The sequence below is a fragment of the Salvia hispanica genome, chromosome 3 (assembly GCF_023119035.1).
Source record: "Salvia hispanica cultivar TCC Black 2014 chromosome 3, UniMelb_Shisp_WGS_1.0, whole genome shotgun sequence".
Lineage (NCBI taxonomy): Eukaryota > Viridiplantae > Streptophyta > Magnoliopsida > Lamiales > Lamiaceae > Salvia > Salvia hispanica.
The window spans coordinates 40,232,569-40,251,034 of record NC_062967.1 but is presented as its reverse complement, the minus strand read 5'-3'; the positions used below and the strand labels follow the sequence as shown (position 1 = coordinate 40,251,034).

Genomic DNA, 18,466 nt, shown 5'->3' with positions numbered 1-18,466 from the left:
AGTCCCGAAAAATCGGATATCCAATCCCGATTTTGGATTTTAATTTTAATTTTTTTAATTATTTTTTAAGAAAATTAACTATAAACTTTTAATTAAAGTTTTAAAATAATAAAATAAATACATAATTTATTAAATTTAATTAAAAAAATCGGATAATTTGGGTATACCCGATCGGGTATCGGGTTACCCGATACCCGATAATCCAAAAATCTTATACCCGAACCCGATCCCGAAACCCGAAAAATCGGATATCGGATATACAATTACCCGATATTTCGGGTTTGGATATCGGGTATCCAATTCCCGATATCCATTTTGACACCCCTAATGAGAACAATGGAAGACTAGATATACAAACTAATTAGTATAATTTGTAATAAAAAAAAGAAAGAAATGCGGTCATCATCTCTCAATTAATCCGTTGCATACCGTTAAATTTTTCTCCCAATTTTTTTACCCAATTCTGTTATAAACTGTATTCCGACTGTGATTCTGTCCTTCTGCATGCGAAAAGTTGGGCAGTTAGAGAGAGAAAGCTGGTTTTGGTAGTGAAGGAAGAGAGAGAGAGAGAGAGTGAGATCTTGATCGTGCGGCGGAGGATGGAGGGTTCCGACGGCAAGAAGAGCAACATCGACACTTCGAAGAGGAAGAAAGACATCGAAGACGACGACAACACGACTAGCAAAGATAATGCCGCTTCGAAATTGAAGTGAGTGTTTTTCTGATTTTACTTGTCTTCTTTTCCTTCCACTTTGTTTGTTGAATTCATCAACACATTGCAGGGGAGAGTGCGGCTCTTCCGTTGAGAGCCCCAAGAAGCGTGGCAAAACCATGGATGGAGAAGCTTCTGCTTCTCAGCCTGAAGATGATATGAACAATGCTGATGATGAAAAAGATGATGAATCCAGCGACGGAACGTCTGAATCTGATGATGAATCGAGCGACAACTCGTCTGAGTCTGATGATGAATCGAGCGACAAGTCGTCTGAATCTGATGATGAATCGAGCGACAGCTCGTCTGAATCTGATGATGACTCCAGTGATAAGTCTGAATCTGATGTTGATGATGAGGCTAAGGAGGAGGTGGATTCTTATGAGTATATTGATATAATGAACTGTTCATCTGATGAAGATACTGCTGCAAACATACCGAAGTGAGTTTGTTTCTCCTGATTCAAAATTAGGGTTTCATTTCCCCCAATTTTCATTCTACTGATTTTTATTCAATGTTAATGTTTTGTTTGAGATTAATTGATTGATATAATGAACTGTTCATCTGAAGAAGATACTGTTGCAAACAAACTGAAGTGAGTTTGTTTCTCCTAATTCAAAATTAGGGTTTCATTTCCCCCAATTTTCATTTTACTGGTTTTTATTCAATGTTAATGTTTGTTTATGAGATTGATTGATGAGTGAATTAATGTGGCAGGAATGAGTCTGGTGGTGAAGATGAAGGCAATGAAGATGAAAATGGTGGTGGTGAAGAAGTGTCCAATGCTATTGTAGAAGATGATTCAGATCATAAGACGACTTCTGATGAATCCACCGATGACACGTCTGGATCTGATGATGATGATAAGCAGGAGGAGGAGAAGAAGAATTCTGATGATGATAATGATGATAAGGAGGAGGAGGAGAAGAATTCTGATGATGATAATAATGATGATGATGACAAGGAGGAGAAGAAGAATTCTGATGATGAAGATGATGATAAGGAGGAGAAGAATTCTGGTGAAGATGAGCATAAGACGACTTCTGATGAATCCAGCGATGCCACGTCTGGATCTGATGACGATCATGGCTCCAAGGCTGAAGCCGATGATAAGCAGGAGCAGAAGAATTCTGATGAAGATGATCATAAGGAGAAGAAGAATTCTGAAGAAGCTGATGATAAGGAGGAGAAGAAGAATTATGATGAAGATAAGGAGGAGGAGAAGAATTGTTATGAAGAATCGTCCGACTCTGAAGAAGATGATACGGAGATGTGGATGGCCAGAAATACATACAGACTGAAACGACTCTTTACCTATAGCAATGTAAAAGATGCTAAGGGCATTGCTGGAGAAAAAGATAAGGAGGTGGAGACGAAGTCGTTGTCCAACGCTGATGAAGATGATATGGTAACGTGGATGGACAGACTCAAACCATTCCAATGGAATGGTTTCAGCAGTAGCTTTGGAATGAGGGCATCCGAGCAAGTATCCACCACTGCCACCGGAGGCGAAGAAGATAAGGTGGAGACGTCGTCGAATGATGACCGGTCCAGCAATGAAAAGCAGGAGAAGAAGGTATCTGATGATAAGAAGGCTGAGGGAAACTGATACCCAAACTTTACATGTCACTTTTGCTAGGCTGAATATTGGTTCATCAAACTCATGATTTCTCAAGTTTTATGATATTCACTTTCTCATGATCAATTTCGTTTTATTTGCTAATGTTTCTTGCATTTTGTTATGATTATTTGCGATGTTATGCATGTTTATGATTTTCAATCGTCAGATCTAATTCTTGCAATATAATGTTTTGAATTGATTAGAAATTGTAATTATAAGATGTAAAGAAAACGATCATCTAATTGTAAAAGTAATTTAATGATTTGAAAGTTTGATTAAACTAAAATCGAACAAAGCAAAAACAAAAACTTACTTAATCTAATAAATTAGAACGTTGTCTCTAACATGTTTCGTATGTAAACATAACACAAGAGCGTAATAGTACTACATGAGTACTATTTATATGCAAAATTGTGAGACTTGTGATGATGATTTCAGCGACTCCTCCTACTGCAATTTAAAACTAGGGTTTGCTTTCTCCTCTACTCGTTGTCATTATTCATCAAGAAAATATTTTCTTGCTTCGTTTTTGATTGTGAAATTGATTGATGGGTAAATGTGGCAGGGATGATGATACAGATAAGACGATATCTGATAATGAAGAAGAAGAAGAAGAAGAAGACACGTCTTCGTCTTCATTTTCTGATGACTCCAGCTATGTAATGGTGGATTCTGATGATGATGAGGAGGAGACGATTGCTGATGACGTAACTGAAGAAGATGGGAACGATTCAAACATTGAATATGAAGAAGAAGATAAGGAGGTGGTGGGTGATGTGAAGAATTGTAGGTCGGATGATCATGAGTCCAACTCTCAACAAGTGAAGAGTTATGAGTCCAATGCTCAACAAGTGGAGAAATTACGAGTCCAACGCTTAATAAGTGCAGAATTATTTGTCGGATGATGATGAGTCCAACACTGAACAAGTGGAAAATTATTCACCGGATGATGATGAGTCCAACGCTCAACAAGTGGAGAATTATTCACCGGATGATGACGAGTCCAAGGCTGAACAAGAGGAGAATTATCCATCGGATGATGCTGAGTCCAAGGCTCAACAAGTGGAGAACTATCTGTCGGATGATGATGAGTCCAACGCTCAACAAGTGGAGAATTATTCACGGGATGATGATGAGTCTAAGGCTGAACAAGTGGAGAGTTATTCGCCGGATGATCATGAGTCTAAGGCTGAACAAGTAATGAGTTCTACGTCGGATGAAGCCAACACTGCAGAAGATGGGAGCGAGCTAGGCTGTTGAATCGGGCACTGATCCAGCAGTAGAGCTACATTAATTGATTGTTTATTTCCATGCTTTCGCATTGAAGAAGATGGGAACAACTCAAGAAGAACTGGATTAATTGGTTGGTTATTTTCACGCTTTGGCATTCACCCTGGAGAAGATGATGAACAAGTTTGATGGAAACTCATAACCATATTTTCCAATCACTTTACTTTGCTCAATATTCATTCATCAAACTTTGGTTGTTTAAGACCATTTGATCACTTTCTCCACTTTTATGATATCCATTTTTTCATGATCAATTTCTTTTTTAATTTGCTAATAATTTTGGTACCTGCATTTAGTTGACATTATTTACGATGTTATGAATTCTAGCTAGCCAATCATTTTTTGTAAATTTCTTGTGTGCGCAAGGGATAAATTTCTTTACATTGAAGAAGAAAATTTCGAAAAATCATTTTATTTGTTATAGTAATGTTTTGAACATAAATTTTCTAAAAAGTCAATTATGTTTTTGTTTGTATTGCATTGATATTTTTCTGTTATTTTCCCTAATGAAATTTGGATTATAATATTAAGTAGTAGTAGTAGTATTTATTTTATGTGCATGGTTGAATGGCGGGAATTTCGGGAGTTTTAGGGCTTGCTAGATCATGTTATTCCAGGAAATATCAATTATTTCAAATTTATACAAAGGGCAAATACTAATTGGTAAATAAATCATGGAAAATGGTCAGATTTTGATCTATTTTTTCAAAAACTGGATTATAAATCACAAATTTTTTATTTTCGCAATTATTTCATCCGTCTACTTTGCGGCTGGAATTTGATATGAACTAGAGTTTGATAAATTGAGACGAACTAGAATTTGATAATTTTTAGCTAATTTGCCTTTCATATAAAAATAGATAAATTAAATCCCATGTACTTGTTAAAATATTATTAAATAAACTTGATTTTGCAGTGGAAATATTTAGATGTTATACAAACATCTAGATATTAGGTAGAATTGTCTAGAATAGACAAGAGAAAATATCTAAATATTTTAGTAGAAATATCTAAATATCTTAGGAGAATGAGGAGTGACCAATTGCTAACTCATCATTTAATTGCTAACTACAACTAATTTAATAAGACCATAGTATTTTAGAAAACCTGTGTTATAGATATTATTTAGGACCCCCTTAGGAGAATAGTCTAGATTATAGATATTATTTAAGAATGGAGAGTGTTATATTGCTAACTCAACACTTAATTGCTAACTACAACTAAATAATAGTCATTAGATATTCAAATTAAGAGCCTAGATCATCAACCCCGAAATGTCAATGCGATCAACAAAAAACGTCAACAAGGGTATTAAGGTCAATTTACAACAAATTAGTTGTAAATAACTTTTCAAAAATATCTCATAACTTTAAAACGCATATAACTTCTCGATTTAAATTATTTTTTCGCACAACATATATCAAATTAAAGATAATTTCATAAGAATTTTAACGAGATCTCACTTGCATAGGTTCCGACGTCAAAATTTGAAATTTTTTTTGAAATTTTTTAATTTTTTCGTACAACACAAATGTCAATATAGTATATAAAATATGTTAATATAATACATGTAGAATGTCAATATAAGCAATGTGTTAACATTCTCAAAGCATTGTGTTCACATTCTCAAAACATTGTGTTGATATTTTCGAAACACTATATTGACATTTTCATCCAAAACTCTAATTTGATAGTTTTTTTTAATCTTTTTCGATTTAATTAATAAAAACAAAAATTACACGTAGCAATTGTAGACCACAAATTTTTTAAAATCCTATAGTTTTAAATTAATTGTAGTTAGTAATTAAATGATGAGTTAGCAATTGATCACTTTCCATTTAAAAAATATCTATATTTTTATATTTAAAATATAAAAGTATTAAATAGATATTCTAAAATAAGAAGTGGATGCCAATAAATAAACCATTTTTCATATTTCTACCATATTAAATTACTCCCCCAAGATATCTCTAATATTTTCCAACGGTACTATGATAGTATATTTTCTATGTATGAGCGTAAGAAATTAAGAATCCCTATATACTAATAAATTAAACTTTTAAAATTGAAAAGAACCTATCTAAAATAACTTAATGTACAATTAGAATGAGAGAGATGCTCCATCTGGCATTCAAGCTCACTTAATTCGATAAGCATCGATAATAATAGTAAAATGGAAATATATACTCTGTAATTATCTTGAATTCTAATTATAAAAAAAAAAATCAAATTTTAAATTGAAATCGCTGAATGCCACATGTCAAACCTCTTCGGCGGCTTGAATACAGTTACTCTCACAAAATTTCCACTCTTTTTTCAATTGAAGTTATACATACACAATGTGTGTATCTAATGCAATTTGAAGCTGCAGTCTTCCTTCCAAACTGCATTTTCACCCCAATAAATAAGACTCTCCTTCCTTTCCGCTTGCGATCGAGAAATACTAATTGTTAGCTAGAGAAATACTAATTGTGTCACACGACCGCCCTTTTTAAGGTTAATAAATGCGGGTGATCGCGACTAATGAGACTTTAAGAAAGGGAAATTCCTAAGGTTTCAATAAAAGTTTGACAAAAAGAATTAATATTCAAATAACGAGTAAAAATGAGAGTAAATGCTTAGGTTTTAAAACCAAAGTCAACAATTATCATAATCTATAATTCTAGAGCGAAAAGGGGTTCGAAAACATAATGGAGAAAAAAATAGTCATAATTCAGCGGAAGCATCCAAGAGTAAGAGTAACGCCATATGTGAAGACACGCCGCCCCTCGGAATTCAAAATAAATCCAACAATGATTATAGTTTGACTCAACACTACCACAAGCTCGTCGCCGCTCAACTTGCACATAAGGAAAACACATGCAGGGCGTACGCTGACACACGGTCTACCATAGGTGTAGACTAATCCAAGTGGGGTTTGCGGCCCTACAAGGACTCGAATTCGATTTAACTAATAAATGACAAAGCCATTTCACATAGGCACGTTAAAACAAAAAATACGGCATTATAAACATTTTCGCGTTTAATTCCCATCGATAAAAAATAGTTTGGACATTGTCTTTATTTAAAAGAAAGTCCACCTCGAGTGCTTAATCCGAAATTATATTCTTTTCCTTGCGATCACGATTCACTTACGATATATCACCTTTAAAATTTAAAAAGTAACACATAGATCAACACAAGGAATTCAAACAAAATAAGATGCATGCATCCTAAGCCTTCCATTATTTTTATCGAGTAGATTACGAATTTTTCCCAATTAAAAACTTAAAGATTTCGATCAATTCCGACCGCTCACGTTCCCAACAATGTGGCAAAGAGTTATCTTAATTGACATGGATTTAATTAACTCCATAGCCCAAAACAATAACATTTACCAGCCCAAAACCAAATTAAATTTGAAGAGCCCAAGTCCTATAAAAGAAAACACCCATTCAAATAAGATGCAAAATATTACTCCTTTTCCAAAACACACGACAGCTCCCATTTTAAAAATAAGAACAAAACTGAAAAAAAAGTAAAGGAGAAATATAAACTCCAAAAAACAGAACACTCCCTTGTAACACGAAATTTGAAGGGAAACACACTCAACTTGAAATTTGAAAAGAAACACACACCATTTCATTACTCCCTCTCGACTTCTCGCAGGGAATAAATTTCTCATCGGCATCACACCTCCTCGATCTCTTTCTCTCCGTCGCGCAGCACCTCGTGAAGAAAGAGGAGAAATATTTGCAAATTTATTTTACTGCAATTCAAATTAAAGGAAAGTCTTTGGAAACAAGACAGATTAATTAAATTAATTTGGGCTCAAAACCTTTTCATTTAATAGTGTAGCTCATAGTTTATTTTTCACTAGACTGGACTTTTATTATTTATTTAATTTATCGGATCCAATACGGAATTGAGTCCAATAAATATTTCTCGGAGAAAAGAAATATTTAAATTATAATTTATAATTTCTCCATTGCAACTCAAACTCGTAAAAAGGTTATTTCACCTCGACAATAAAACCACTCATTCGAATAATAATTAAATTCATCCCGCATCAATTTTTCAACCAGCCACGTCACGTAATCAACGAAGTTGACTCGGTCAATGCATAGTCAAAACCCTAAATCCAAATAGGTCACTAGAATATCAAATAATTATTTCACACCCCATTTAATTTACGGACTTCAAGGTATTAAATGCAAAAAAAAATTTAGAGTTCGAAAATTAGAGTTCAAAAAAGCGGGGCATTACAAATGGTTAGTAAGAGAGAGAAGAGAGGTAATTAATTGAATGTAGATCAGATCACTTATTATATGGTCATATTCAAGAAGTTATTTAATGTACACATCATATCAAATACCAATTTATACACTGAATTTCAAGAAACGTAGAATTCTTTTTCAAACTTTTCCCAAAGTTTTAAAGAGGCACCCATAACCACCACTTTGACCAAGCTAAGTTGGGCCAGTGTTTGGGTGGCCCCAAGGGGCCCCTACAACATTTTATCAATTTTTCCATCCACCGTAGGATTTCCATTATCTTTACCCTTACTAGACACGGGGGAAGGGGTTTAAGGCCAAGCATTTTAACCTTATTCAAAAATTTTCCTTGATGTATGAAATTGGGAAGATCAACCCCCGAGAGGCCCGGAGACTTCAATCCCAAAAAAAAAGGTTTTTTCCCCCCAAATTTTTAAAGGAAAAAGTTTAAATTTAAAAGGTTCAATAACATGAGGGATAACCCCAAAAATAAACCCCCCCGGGATGGGCATGTCATCAACAAAAAGGGAGCAAGTAGGTAATGTGGGTTTTGGGTTTCCCAGGGAAGAATTTGTGGGCCGAGTTTAACAAAGCCGGAAGGGGGGCCCCGGGGATGGTGGAGAACCGGGGCCACGAAAGCTTGTTTGGGCCTAAAGGGTCTTTTCGGTTTGCATACAAAAGGGGAGGGCCTTGTTCAAACCCCGGTGGGACGCATGTAAAAGTCTTCCTTAAGATCACTATTGAAAAGCGTTTTTGAACCCAAAATGGGTAATGGACCATCCCATGGTGTGCAATCCCAAAAAATAAGGGGGAATTGGGGGGTTTTCCCAAAAGGGGGATTAAAGGTTTGGGGAAATCAAAGGGGCTTTTGGGAAAAACCTTTAAAGCAACGGGGCAAAACCCGGTCGGCTATGTCCCCGGGTTGAAAGTTTTTTGTTTTTGAATATCCGGGGGGCCAATAAGATTTTTCCCGGGGGGAAGAAGATCCGGGTTTTGGCGGGGAGGGCAAAAAATTCCTCCGCCATGGCCAATTTGGGGCGGGGGATAGATAAAGAAAATTTTCCCTTTTTGGGAAGGGTGGGTGGGGCAGGGCGAAGAAAGGAATAGTTTGGGTTTGAAAATACTCCGCCGGGGGAAAGAGTGGTCAGGGATGTGATGTTTTTGGGAGGGGGAAACCCCAAGGTGAGCGGGGGGAAATTTTCTGGGGGGTTTAGATAAAAAATTTTTGGGGCCAGATGACAAAAGGAAAGGGGACTTTATCGAGATTTCGGGCATTTATTGGGGGCGGTTTCCCGGAGTTTGGGATTTTTGGGAAAGGGGGAGAAAAAGGTCGAAAGTTCTAAGAGTGGATGGGGAGAGGGGGGTGGGGGAAAGGGGGGGTTCCGGGAGAGGGGAAATGGAAGAAGGGGGGGGGTTGTTAAGAATGTGAATAGGGGAGAGGGATGGTAACGAGAAATTGGTTTGGGGGAGGCTATTGGGAGGGGGTTTGGAAGGAATTTGAAGGGAAAAGGGAATTCTCATCAAAGATGATACCCCGAGATACGATCCCCTTTCCATTAGATGAACCCTTTGTATCCTTTGGTTTAGGGGCGTAAAAAAGGAATTGTGGCGATGGGACCAATTTGGAGCTTATTCTTTTTGGGGGGCCGAGTTTTGGGGAATAAAAAGCCCCCCAAACACCTTTAAATCGGGGGGTGATAGGTGGGGCCCCAAAGAGCCTCCTGGGGAGGGGGGGGCGGGGAAATGGAGGGGCACCCGGTTTAAAAGGGGTTTTACACCGGAAAAGCATCACCCCGGAAATATGAGGGGGGGCCGGTTTGGGGGTAAAGAGCGACCCCCGTCTCAAAACATGACGATTTTTGCGTTGGTCCCCAATTTTTTTGGGGAGTGTAGGGCAAAATCCGATTTAACCCCCTCTTTTAAAAAGGGGAAGAGCCGATATTCCCCAAACCTGTTTCGTTTGGGAGAGATAAGATTTTGGGAGTTAAATTTGTGTTTCAACATTGGCCCGAAATGTTTGAAGGCATCAAGGACTTCACTTTGGTTTTCAAAAAAAACCCAAGGTCCCTTTTTATTGATCGATAAAGTTGACAAAATAAACAAAACCTTCCTAGGGGGGGTTTGGAGCAAGGCCCCCAAAGACCCATTTTGTGAACAAATTTGGGAAAAGTTTTGTATTGAGTTTGAGAAGGGCGTAAGGTAGGCGATGACTTTGGCCAAACGGAAGAATGACATAATAAAGATGACTTATTGAATGAAAGGGGATATTACATTCTTTGAGAATCTTTCTACAAATTAAAGCCAAAGGGCCCAAAACTTTTAAAGCCGGGGGGGGTCTAAAGACGCAAAAAACAAAAAAGGCCAAAAAGGGCCCCCTCTTGAGAACAAAAAAGACGAGTTAAGTTAACTCTTAGGGGAACTTAAGGCTTTTGGGGGACTTTTGGGGGGATTTTTTAAGCAAAAACTTGTAGAGGCCGTTGTCGAGAGACCTTTTGGGGGAAAATGGCCTTTGGGGATTTGATCCTTCACAAAACAATAAGATGGATGAAATTCAAAAAAAAACGGTAAATTTAAACAAAAATTTAGACAATTTTTGCAAATTTTTGGTGACTTTGGGGGGGCATGTAGGGGATTATTGAGCAAAATGAATTTTTAGAGGGAAAAGGGCAATATTGGGCGCCCCACATGAGCAATCCCAAAACCGTGACCATCACCAAGTTGTGAAAGGGTTTCCCCCTGGTATTCAAAGAGGTGTTCAAGGTTTAGAAATCATTAGTAAGTGATTAGTGGCGCCCCATTCCCGGGTTTCCGGGGGAGACAACACCCCTAGAGATATTCGGGAAAATAAACAACCAGCAGGCAATGTTCGCAGGGTTTGGGGTTTTTGAACCGGGGAATGTTTTTTATTTTGGGGGGGGGCGCTTGAGGAGGGAAAATTTTTTTCATACCCTCGCATTTATCCGGGAATGGCCCGGTTTCCGGGATAACCAAAATGATTTTATTTCAAAGGGCGTCCCGGGGAAACCCCCCGACCACCGCGGCCCCGCGAAAACCACCCCCCATTCCATCACTTCCAAAGGGGGTCAATTTTCCTATTTGAGTGTGGCACTGAAATCTGGGTTCAAAGTAGGTTGTGTTGTTCCTTCTTTTGGAAGCATACGAGGTGGTATGGGTTGGTCTCCGGTGAGGAAGGCTTCGAGCCCGTATCCCCTAACGGTTGCCATGATTTGTTGTCGCCAAACTAGGTAATTGGTTTCAGAAAGTTTCACAGAGATTGAGTTGTTATGTAGGTATATTGGAATGAGAGAAGGTTGTTGTGTAGAGAGCATATTTGTAACAATGGTTCCCTCTGTTTCACCCATTGCTCGGATAATGAGCGGCGGAAAAAAAAATCAGGCCTAGGAAAACCTATGCGCTGATACCATAAAGGAAAAGCAAGAAAAGAGGTATGCAATATATTTTTTGCTGTGTTGAATGATGATGTTATTACTGATGTGAGTCTCTTTAAATAGAGATTTCAGAACGTCTGTACAAGGAATAAAAAGGAAACTATGGAAGGGAAATAAATTAAATTTGAGGCAATCCCTGAGATCACTCTATGATCCCTGATTTTGTTCTATTATTGATACTCCCTTTTCTGGCTTTGCTCCATGATCTTCTACAGCTGTGACTGCCACCTTTTCTGGCTTTTCTCTATGATCTTCTACAGCTGTGACTGCCAAGTTAACAGCGAGCTCTGCCCGTAGATGCTCATGATGTATTTAGTGAGAGTAGCAATGATACTGATGATGAATCTGCTCCAATCGAAAAGCCGTCAGTTTATCGATCACTTCAATTAACTTCTTGTTTGTAATTACTCTGTCAAGTAATCCTTTCTCCTGTCAATTTGTTTGTCGAATTTTGATTTCGCTGAATTAATTCTGTGTGAAAATCTTAGAATCGTGTTTATCTATCTCTGTAATCCTAGGGTTTTCTTCGTGGTGATTTACTGTGTGATGTTTGGACTCATTTTTATGCATGAGTTACTCTTCGAATTCATCAATGATTATCAAGAAATTAAAACATTCATTTGATTTATGGTAAAAATATAATAGAAGAAATGATTCAATTAGGGTTTGTTGCAGGAAAGGGCTTTCTCCACACTGGGAAATCAAAATCATTTGATGACCTGACGAAATTGGGGAACATGAGAACTGAAGAGATTGTGAAGAAGGAAAAGACCGCAGAATAGAGATGCATCGCGAAGACGGAGGAGCTCAAAAAAAGATAGAAAACACTATAGGAAGACGAGAAGGCAGAAGATGCTGAGAAATCCAAAGGTGGAGCTTCTGGTTCGCAGTCTGATCACTCTATGGCTGAAGCAGGTTTACATTACTTCAACTTGATGCAGTTTGCTGGCTGGTTTTATGATCTATTGCTCTCAATATTAAAGCTTGTTTAGGTGAGAATACTAGTCAGTGCATCTTATTCAGATTATGAATGTTTGATGTCTGGCTGATTCCTCATTGATTAAATGATGATATTGTTGGAAATATATAAGATATATGTTGGAGCAGTAATTTAGTTTGGTGGAAATATTTGAGAGGTGCATAAGTGGAATATGTGTGAAATGGCTTTGGAGAGGTTGGTGATGTGAGAAAAGTAAGACACACTTTTATTTCTCAAACTTTTTTCATAAGTTCTCAACTTTGCAAAATGTTACAACTCTCCCCTATTTATAGGGATTCATTTCATATTCTAGAATTCTCTACTAGAATCTATAATATTTTATATCTAAATATTTTCTTCATAAAAATCTAGATATTTTCCTAACATTCTAGGGAATTCTACTAAAATATCTAAATATTTTAATACCTAATAATATCTAGATAATTCTTCATAATATCTAGATATGGGGGAGTGATCAATTGTTAACTCTTCATTTAATTAATAACTACAACTAATTTAAGGCCATGAGATTTTAGAAAACGTGTGGTCTACAATTTGCCACGTGTAATTTTTGTTTTTATTAATAAAATTAAAAAAGATAAAAAAAAACTCCAAATTAGGGTTTTGGATGAAAATGTCAATATAGTGTTTCGAAAATATCAACACAATGCTTTGAGAATGTCAACACAATGCTTTAAGAATGTTAACCCATTGCTTATATTGACATTCTACATGTATTATATTGACATATTTTATATGGTATGTTGACATTTCGGCTTGTACGAAAAAATTAAAAATTTTCGATTTTTCTATCAAAAGGGGAGTGATTAATTGCTAACTCATCATTTAATTGCTAACTACAACTAACTTAAGGCCATAGGATTTTAGAAAACGTGTGGTCTACAATTTGTCACGTGTAATTTTCGTTTTTATTAATAAAATCAAAAAAGATAAAAAAAAACTCCAAATTAGGGTTTTAGATGAAAATGTCAATATAGTTTTTCGAAAACATCAACACAATGCTTTGAGAATGTCAACACGATGCTTTAAGAATGTTAACCCATTGCTTATATTGACATTCTACATGTATTATGTTGACATATTTTATATAGTATGTTGACATTTCTGCTTTACGAAAAAATTGAAAAATTTTCGAATTTTTTTCAAATTTTGACGTCGGAACATATGCATATATGATATCGTTGGAATCCTTATAAAAATATCTTTAATTTGATATATGTTATATGAATTTAAAGTTTTGGGATTTCTTTTAAAAGTTAGTTATAACTAAACATGTAGTTAATTGACATTAATACCCCTATTGATATTTTATGGAATTAATCATATGGCTTTATTGACGTTTTTTGTTGATCGTATTGATATTTCTTGGTTGATGATCTAGGCCCTTAATTTGAATATCTAATGGCTATTATTTAGTTGTAGTTAGCAATTAGGTATTGAGTTAGCAATATAACACTCCACTCTATCAAAATTTCATAAATATAATGATTGATTAATTATTTACATGTATATAATATATGTATATGAGTATGAAGATTGATTGGATATATATATGGTTGTATATTTTCGTGCTAATCATATATTCCTAAATTTGTGGGATTATATATTTATGCGTGTGTAATCTATAAATATAATACATAAAATTTGTGGGAATATATAAAATTCATGTATTCAAAATCTGATTTCTTATTTTGTGGAAAAAGACTCTCGGGTCCAGAGCGGAAAGAAAAATTGCTCTGATACCACTTTGTCACGCCCGCATTTTCTAAGGATAGAAAACATGGTGAATCGCGACCAGGGGGGTTAAAGAAGCGGGGAAGAAAGGGGAAAACAACGAAACTCGACCAAAACTCAATATAATAGAAAATGGCTCGAATAAAAATCAGAGTATCACTTCAACAAGCAACAACTCAAAATGATATTATCTCAACTTATACATGAACTCAAAAGAAACAACATTCAGCGGAAGCATTTCGAGAGTAGAATAATGCTATGTATGAAGACACAACATATTCTGAACATTTGATAGACATTCTTCACTTTTATGCTCAACACCCACCGCGCTCGTCACAGCTCAACCTGCACATTTTGGAAAAAAGAAATGCAGGGCTGAGTACTTGATGCACTCAGTGGACTCATGCCGAAAATATTTTATAAAAAGTATTTATCATGCCATCATTGAGTGACCTTGGATTTTAACTTTAAAAAAAATACCCAAGACACTAAAATCATTTCCATCGTAAAATTCGACTGATCAGTCATTTTCCCATAGATGTCTACCATATCTGATCCATTGATGACAAGGAATGTGGCCACATTCCAAGTCACTAGACCGGCCGACCCAAAAGACGGCTCACGATCCCCATTGGTGTACACTAGCCTGAGTAGGGACTCACTCCCTAGTCAGACCCGAATTCGATTATCCATAGATGGCAAAAGCCACAGCAGATAGGTTCCATAGATAAAAAAAAACATGGCATGACAAATATTCATATCATTTTCACATAAAAATATACTTAGGGCATTGCCCTTATTTAAAAAGAAAGCCCACCTCGTTCACTTAGCTCCTCAATCACTTTCTGCTCCAACCACAAACAATGTGCAAAGTTCACCCTTTGAAATAATATGATTTGCTAAAATTAGACTTTGTAAAATAAATAAATTTACCAATGTATGCATCCTAAGTGTGTGCGCTCAAATTATCCTTCGTCCTCATATAATAAAACAGATTCATCAAGTAAACACAAAAGTTTAGATGGTGATGAAGATGCATGAGAAAGCAGTTTTATCACTTCTAATTCGGTAGCAACGATGACGAGGTTCTTATACGCCTGATGTTGCTTCTTACTTGTAATTAAAAGACGAGTTTATATTTCAATCTCCGTCTACAACTATGGGGAGTCTAAGCTCTTTCTTTATTCATGGACTGCAAGTTTCATGGTTATGGCGAGCTCAAAGTGCCTATTATTTATGCTCTGTGTACCACGTGATGTAGCAAGACCACTTCTAGTGACATTTGGCTAATCGCGCTATGCTTTAATTACTAAGTTGTGTGTGCTTTGCTTTGTATTATGTATTGAAGATGTGAATAATAGTAACATATGGTAATGCTAAGATCAATGAGGATGATTAATTTTCCCAACATATTTTACTCTCTGAAAACATAAGTGACTCAGAGGATCCTTACTGACGTAATTAATATAGATGATTAAACATGGCTTACAATTTTAGAATTATTAGATTTAGTTAAAGTTGTAAATTGGGATATCTTAATGTAAATTTGGTCACTCTTCATGATGATATTTATGTTATTAGTCATTTTCCAATTATATGTCATATTTTGAAGGAAACACAACCATAGAGTCATGTAGCAGTTTATACTAATATGGTGATTTTAGCAAATTCTTTGTATGCACTTCCTTGTTCCAGGATATAGTCCCATATTCATTTTCATACCAAAAGCCTACCTTCTTATGTAAGCGCTTACGTATCGTTTCTGTAATATACACCATTTAATGATCTGGAAAATAAATAATATTTCGCAATAGGAGCGTAAATGTGGATATAGCATTGAATGCATATGTCCATTTTACTATTTTCGGGTGGAAGTAGTAAATACGTTTTGCTATTTTCTTTCGATATTAACAAAGTTGGCGAGACACGTCTCACTACTTTGTGTCTCGAGATGTGTATAAATACCACCCCATTCTCCTCCATCTCATCCATCTTGTGCTCAATAGTCAATACATTGGAGCTCTTTTTATTATCAAGGGCTTTTGTCACTGATGAATTACTCAGGAGGCTTCACAGGTTCAACCCAACTTACCTCTGATTTTTGTGATTGTGTCTGCTTTTGTGTTGATACTTATATTGAAGTTTGGTTTGGGGCTTTCTCCTCTGATATGTTCCGATTCTGTCATCGGATATTTCTTTTGCGTATCTGCTCAGATTTTTTTTAATTTAACTTATAGCCTTCTGCGATCTGTTTATGGCCATTTTTATGGACATCACTAACCCCAATGCGTGCGTACACACACACACACACACAAACACCTGAATCTGAAGAGGAAATACTAAACTTTTGGTTCTTGGTATGAATTAACATAAGTTATTGAACAATGTGGCCTTTTTATGTATTGATGTTGATTTAATACCCATGTTTTGCAGGGGCTGGAGATAGAAAATGGAAATCCCTTGTGATTCTGATGGCAAAAGCGCTTGGGGGAAATGAGGATGCTATGAAGTACGAACACGAACTGGATGCACCTAAGCGGTGGTATTCTTCCCCTTTGTAAAGATACAGGTATTGGTTCATTCCCCATCCTCCCAGAAAATAAAATAAGAAAAAGAAATGGAACTGTCCCTCCATTACGATGTGGAGAAATTGATGATGACAATATCTTAGTTCAGAATTTTTTTGTTTATATACTGACTGAGATACAAATTGTTTGTTTTGTAGGATGATACTATCCATCCATTACGATGTGGAGAAATTGTTTGGTAACTTTTCGTCATTAAGGCTGGAAGTTCATATAAAGTGAGGGAGTACAATATGTATACATCAACACGCCCCGGTTACCTGTGGCTAGCTTCTTGAGCACAATCTTCCATGCCTGCCTCTGTCTCTGAGAAGATATAGCGGTGAAACCACCGGTTAGAGGCAAATTATAGCCAAAACGAAGGAGACATGACCACAAATCTCCACTATGTCCAAGAAATATAAGAGTCTCTAAATCATGAAAACTGTGAACTGTTGGAATGTAGGAAATAGACCTCGTTGCAACTTTAGAATTTTAAGTTATTGAAATTCATAGGACCTTAGTGAGTCCTGTCTCATGATGCTGGATGCGGTAGAATAACTTTATCAGTGCGAGTTTTCTAGCCTAGATCGTTTCGTTTATCACTTTTGTACCAAGAAGAAGTCGTGTGTAATAGGTTAAGATTTGGATCCAAATGTTATGAATCATTTGGAAAATCACATACTCCATATGTCATGGACTTGATTTTGAGGTGGTTCTTCAATTACTCCTCCTTCCGTTTTATATAGTGAATTCAGTTATTTAATAATTCCATTTTCAAGTATGATTTGCCATTTTGATAGCTATAAAATTATAAACCAGTTTTAAACAAAAGAACTCCGGTCACTTATGGATCTATAGATCACAAAAGAACTCCGATAACTCTTTATACTATCATCTTCTGCAATAGAATTAAATGTAAAATTTTCATTACAATAAAGCATACAAATGTAGAACTAGGGATCTATAGATCATTGTCAAGTGTATGTAGTTTAATATACTACCTCCATTTACGAAAACATAAAAAAAAATTTAATTTCAGTTCATCAATCAAAATTAGTCTGTTAATTTAAGATGGACACCATTATTATTTAGCTTATTACAAATATTTTAACTAATTTTTTTCTATATCTCTCTCACTTTATCAATTTTACATTACCTATACTATTTTTTGAGAACCAAAGATGTAGTAGTATAACTTAATTAGGTTGTTGGATTCCTAAATTGTACACTAGCATTAGTAATTCAATCTTCCCTTAAAAAGTTCATAACTTTGTGCTCTTGCTATGGATTTGTTCAAATGATAAAGGAATAGCCAATGCCACCATTGGAGAGAGAAATTATGTACAACTAGTTCATACAAGCCCAAGTGATAGTAATAATACATTGCATAACTTTAAGATATGAATATAAAGTAAACTATTAACGATATTGATGAGGCAGACTGTTAACACAGTTATGTTTGCAAAAAAAATTTCCATAGTTCAATATGATGACCTTGTCACATTTACTTAGGAAAAGGTTATTGCTATAATTTTTGTACTCCCATCAATTATATTTATATCATTCAATATAAGGAAAATGTTAGCCACTTAATATTTTTTCTCAAACCACAGATCACATTATCAAAACCAGGTCATCACTCATCAGTGCTCAATAAATAGATTAAGGTAATTCAAAATAGTAAAAGAAACTGAAATGATAGTTCAAATCTTATAAGCACATTGAAACAATTTGTCTACTCATTTATGGATGTGTATGGAACCAAGTCGACCATGAATTGGTTGCTCTTGAACAAGTCTTGGCTCTTTAGTGCTTAGTTCAGATGTTACGGAAGCTTTAA

General features: G+C 35.8%; 2 protein-coding genes and 1 long non-coding RNA gene across 3 annotated transcripts; all 3 read left to right on the top strand.

Annotated features, from left to right (window-relative positions):
• Window positions 1-599: 599 nt before the first annotated feature.
• Window positions 600-2,321, top strand: LOC125210159 (dentin sialophosphoprotein-like). The gene is made up of 4 exons (XM_048109735.1): window positions 600-709; window positions 783-1,154; window positions 1,430-1,555; window positions 1,769-2,321. Exons 1-4 carry the CDS (start codon window positions 600-602, stop codon window positions 2,319-2,321), a joined length of 1,161 nt encoding a protein of 386 aa, XP_047965692.1.
• A 560-nt stretch (window positions 2,322-2,881) lies between these two features.
• LOC125210158 (clumping factor A-like) lies at window positions 2,882-3,593 on the top strand. The gene is made up of 2 exons (XM_048109734.1): window positions 2,882-3,154; window positions 3,222-3,593. Exons 1-2 carry the CDS (start codon window positions 2,882-2,884, stop codon window positions 3,591-3,593), a joined length of 645 nt encoding a protein of 214 aa, XP_047965691.1.
• Window positions 3,594-16,037: 12,444 nt separating this feature from the next.
• Window positions 16,038-17,347, top strand: LOC125216097. Its single transcript, XR_007175354.1, has 3 exons — window positions 16,038-16,135; window positions 16,493-16,628; window positions 16,785-17,347. It is a non-coding gene; the product is annotated as an uncharacterized LOC125216097 (long non-coding RNA).
• Window positions 17,348-18,466: the final 1,119 nt, after the last annotated feature.

Bases quoted from the DNA above. Each gene is read 5' to 3' on its own strand.
- LOC125210159 (XM_048109735.1), top strand. From the start codon at position 600: ATGGAGGGTTCCGACGGCAAGAAGAGCAACATCGACACTTCGAAGAGG. The intron at 710-782 runs GTGAGTGTTTTT...AACACATTGCAG, and splicing joins AATGCCGCTTCGAAATTGAA to GGGAGAGTGCGGCTCTTCCG. The intron at 1,556-1,768 runs GTCTGGATCTGA...TGATGAATCCAG, and splicing joins GATGAATCCACCGATGACAC to CGATGCCACGTCTGGATCTG.
- LOC125210158 (XM_048109734.1), top strand. From the start codon at position 2,882: ATGGGTAAATGTGGCAGGGATGATGATACAGATAAGACGATATCTGAT. The intron at 3,155-3,221 runs GTGAAGAGTTAT...TAATAAGTGCAG, and splicing joins ATGAGTCCAACTCTCAACAA to AATTATTTGTCGGATGATGA.